Source organism: Lottia gigantea (assembly GCF_000327385.1).
Source record: "Lottia gigantea unplaced genomic scaffold LOTGIsca_66, whole genome shotgun sequence".
Lineage (NCBI taxonomy): Eukaryota > Metazoa > Mollusca > Gastropoda > Lottiidae > Lottia > Lottia gigantea.
The window spans coordinates 176,982-181,555 of record NW_008710245.1 but is presented as its reverse complement, the minus strand read 5'-3'; the positions used below and the strand labels follow the sequence as shown (position 1 = coordinate 181,555).

Genomic DNA, 4,574 nt, shown 5'->3' with positions numbered 1-4,574 from the left:
TTCTTTTGTCTCTTTTATACCACAGTTAATCATCAGATTCGTATCAAAAATAATCCTGAAATTATCCTTTCACAGTGTCACAGAACAACTGCAATGTCATGTCTTATGATATTGTGCTCTCATTTATCAACAATAAATTCTGACTCGTCGCTAAGGATGAAGTTAAGTTTCAAGCACCAATTACAAAAATATATGATTCATCATCATTTCCAAGATTTTTTAGATCTCCAATCAAAGAAATCATTGAGGTCACTTTCATCAAGTTCATCAGAGCTATTATCATTATTAGAAACATCTTTCACAGACTGCATGATCTGATCTTTTTTATCCTGTAGATCATTTACTTCTTGTAACTTTTGTCTGAAAAAAAAAGGTTAATATAAATATATTCTCCAGGCAGCTCAGGACTAGTCTTGACCACATCAACATATTATTCCTTAAGCAGCATTGTTGGGGAGAGATTATATTAGATAGATTAACACAATTTCATGGTGTATTATGTACATGTTTCAACATTTTACATTGTCAACACTTTCCTTTGAATATCAAATCAAAATACTTACATTTGTTCATCTATTTCATCAATATTTCTATTTAAATTAAATTCATCATCAGCTACTAATTCTAACTTTTCCGATACCTGAAAAAATAGAATCAGGGAGTGAAGTTGGAATAACCATAGAACCATACTTTTCTGTCACATTCGTTTGTGATCACATTTTGAATTGACATCATATCAGAAATACAATTTAAATCAAAATACACTTGGGATAAGCTTTCTTAGAAATTCAAATTCGAAATTCTAATTTGACTAAAATTAATATGCTACCAGCAATGACAAATATTTCAACTTTTAAAAGTGTTTAAATACATTTCTCTCCTAAATAAAATGGTTTCACAATAACAAATGTTGGTTTAAAGTAAATTGTTTCACCAATGCAGTACTTACATGCGTTTCTTCTTTCATTGATTTCTGAAACATTTCCCATTCTTCCTCCATTTTATCTTTATATTCAACTTTTCTCACCTACAGGAAAAAACAAATGTAGTTTCATTAAAGAAATAAACAATTCTGTTTTAAAAGTATGACAAATTAGAACTTAAAGAGATAAAATAACAAACCTTCGCATCCATCTTAGGATCATCAAAAAATCCTTCAGGTAAAGCATCAGCTATTGTTTTTTGTTGTTCATCATCTACATCTTGAATTCTGCTGCTCTTTGGGGGTGGACCAGAATCAAAAAAATCTTTAAAAAAAAGTAAATATCAGATGAAATCTAAAAATTATTTGAACAAGGCATCTTCGAGTACTATTCATCCCAAATCCCCTCCTTAATCCAAATTTCACCCCCAAATTTTTTTAATTCACCCCTAGACTCTAATTGAGAAGCACTGACTTAAATGAAGTAACCCTTGCTTTAAGATCAACATCACAATTCAATATGACCAAAGGAGTTTACAAAATTTTGATTGTATGGCCTATGAACTGTTTTTTGCAAATTTAATTATGTATCTTCAAAGAGACCATTAATCCAAGAAAATAAATTTAAAATACCTGTTGGTAAAGCTGATATTGATGGTTTGGATGTTGAGGTATTCTCAGACTTGTTGTCTTCTTCTTCATCCTCAGAAGAAGAATAAGATGCTAAAGCTACACTGTTTTTATAAGAATTTTGGGCTGATTTGCTCTCAAAAAAATCTGATGGTAACCTAAAATGAAAAAAATAAATATAGTGTATTTGCAACAAAAGTGTAAACTATAAGATTGGTAGAAAAAATCACACATTGATTAATTATAATACATAACATTTAAATACAATACACTAGAGACTTTGTCATGTATTTCCATCTTGATGAACCCTGAAAGGCTTTTGGAGTCATTGCATATCTAACTCCATTGTATTACGAATACAGGTTGTGAGTTGTGAGTTTTGTTAACTAATATTAAAATAAGTCTGCTTAATTTGTTTTGTGGGCGTGAAAATGAGATCAGAGAAATTTAAATCTGACCAATCAGATCGGTAAAACAGAAATGAGGTCATGTTAACAAAGCACAACACCGCTTTGCTGCTGCCAGTTTGAAGAAATAAGAACACATTCTTTCCAAAAGTAATGTTTGATTTTCCCTTTTTTTACCAAAAACCAAGCTCTGTATTGTCCATATTAATAGTGGCAGGTAGCGTTGTTTGGACGTTCAACTGATTAATTCTGTCAGCTTGTGAATTTTAACTTGCTGTAATTTGGGTTTTTTTTGTCTACTGATAGATACAAATCTATGAACATAAATGTTTTTTAAGATATCATATATAAATAGTTTAACATACCCACTGCCTTCTGACTTCTTATCATTTCCATCTAAAATACAAAAAAAGCTCATGATCAGTTGGTTCCAGGTTATTGTGAATATCAGCATAATGTTTGGAACAATATAGAAATATGTGTTAAAAAATTGCTAAGATAAGATATAAAATCTAGAAATATTAAAACAGAACCTGAAACATATAGTTACTCTGGTATTACACTGTGTTATCACCAGCATGTATCCCTATCTGATCTATTATAATGTAAAATAAGTCAGTAATGTTTTCATATAAAAAGAATGACTAACCTTTGTGCTTTTTACTGTGGGGTGCTTCATTTACATCTGATGATGGACGTTTAACAGTAGCTGGTCTATTCTTAGACAATTGTAATAGCTAGAGAAGGCATATTAAATCATTTTAATGTTGAATCATCCATCAAACTTTTCTTTAATCTATGTATACCAGCACCATGCATTGAAAAGTTACTAGAAACCATCCCATCACCCTAACCTCTATAGTTTGAAAATCCCTTAGAGTAAATTTTTTCAATACGAAGAACCAGTCTTTTGTAGGCTATATTTAGTCTAATTCAAATAAGACCCAACTTTTGTTTCCTTTTTTTAATTAGTTATTATTTTTAGTATAGCCACTTCACAGTAGAGTCTGGAGAATTGAACATTCGTCTAATTACTTTTGACCTAACTGGGATAATTTGGAACATCCAATAAAAAGACATTTTCCCACTTTCAGTGGACTTGATAAACCACATCAAATGTGAAAATACACATTTAAATCACATCAAAAATCACGAAAGGTTAGGTCAAAAGGTTAATTTGACAAATTTTCAAGATTCTGGTTGTTAAACCTACTGTGAACTGTGGCTAAACTAAAAATAAAAACTAATAAAAAAAAAATGAAATGACAGTTTGGTCTAATTTTAATAAGCTTGGCTATATTTTTCACAATAGTTTGGTATATTGAAATGTTGAATTTACTTGATCATCTTCAAATAAGAACAATCAACTTACCTCTTTATGTGTTTTACTGTGCAAATGTGTTGGCCAAATGATTTCACTTTTTACAGTAGTATTACAGATTACACACACTAACTGACCTAGTGTATTATATCTAATAGTAGATTGTAAGTTAAATAAACAATATCTTAAATCAACGAAATCAAATTACATGTCCAGCAATGTCACTGTACTGTTTACCATAGGCATAATGAGAATATAAGCCTTCAAATAGCATAGTTTTGATAGCCTTTGATTATCTTTGCGATGATGGTTAGGACAGTTGGAATGAAAGTATATTCATTATTTTTATTGTTCAATTGTCGCTCGACTAAGTAGGTTCTGAGGACATCAATATACCGGTACTAAAATCTATGACCTCAAAAGGAAAATTTGTTTAAACCAATCTTGGACTCCTATAGTCAAAGGATACTTTGACAAATACAAAATGGCGAATTTCAGTTATTACCAAACGTCGCAATTTTTTTATAATCCCATCAAATTTCCTTATAATCCCAAGCAGTAATCATAAATCCATGTGTCATCTGTCAGGATGTAGTACAACGTGATTAACTAGCGGATTCCGTGTCAGTAGAAAAATTCTATGAAACACAATGTGGGCCATATTCTTATGTTGTTTCAATGACATTTAGCAATAAATCACTCGACTGACTTATTTTGTCAGTCACTATTTTTTATTTTAAATCATGGTTCTTTGAAAGAATTGTCACTAGTTATAATGAATTGATATAAAGATAAATACTAAGAGAAGTTAATTATACCATCCGGTATCCATACAACGTGTTTTTCTAGACTTATTTATAGATCAAACATTGTACACGAAAATAGGTGACGCATTCTGCCGCCGTTGCCGAATTAGTTGCTCATGAAATATGGGTCAAAGTGAAGGATTCATAATTATTCAATTATTTTGAAGAATATCTGAGGAAACATCTAAGACATAAAAAAAAAATTCTGTTTTGTTAACTTTGTCGAAATTCGATCTTCATTCCTTATATGCACGAAAATAGGTTACACCACTGTAATTCACCATCATCACTCACATGAGTGACTGAATAGTGTAAAAACCTATTAGTAAGTATCTTTCGAATATGTAAAAAGGATACTTTGCAAATGGGTGGTCTATACGTTGTATATCTTTTTTAATAGACGATTTAGTTTGTTTCATCAATTTACGAAGTTCATCCTTCGAGATTGTTTTCTTTTTCTTGGGGGCAGACATCTTGTTTGAACATAC

At 30.6% G+C, this 4,574-nt stretch overlaps 1 protein-coding gene across 1 annotated transcript; it reads right to left on the bottom strand.

Moving 5' to 3' along the window:
- On the bottom strand, positions 1-4,574 carry LOTGIDRAFT_204560 (hypothetical protein). Its single transcript, XM_009064857.1, has 9 exons — positions 4,444-4,574; positions 3,332-3,431; positions 2,609-2,696; positions 2,325-2,355; positions 1,556-1,710; positions 1,123-1,247; positions 950-1,027; positions 564-640; positions 1-360 (listed from the first exon to the last, which is right to left on the bottom strand). The coding sequence occupies exons 1-9, from the start codon at positions 4,557-4,559 to the stop codon at positions 204-206; spliced, it is 927 nt and encodes a 308-aa protein (XP_009063105.1). The 5' UTR covers positions 4,560-4,574; the 3' UTR covers positions 1-203.

Coding starts and splice junctions, on each gene's coding strand:
- LOTGIDRAFT_204560 (XM_009064857.1), bottom strand. CDS start 4,559: ATGTCTGCCCCCAAGAAAAAGAAAACAATCTCGAAGGATGAACTTCGT. Junction 3,432..4,443: donor ATAGACCACCCATTTGCAAA/GTATCCTTTTTA, acceptor ATCTACTATTAG/ATATAATACACTAGGTCAGT. Junction 361..563: donor GATGAAATAGATGAACAAAT/GTAAGTATTTTG, acceptor TTTTTTTTTCAG/ACAAAAGTTACAAGAAGTAA.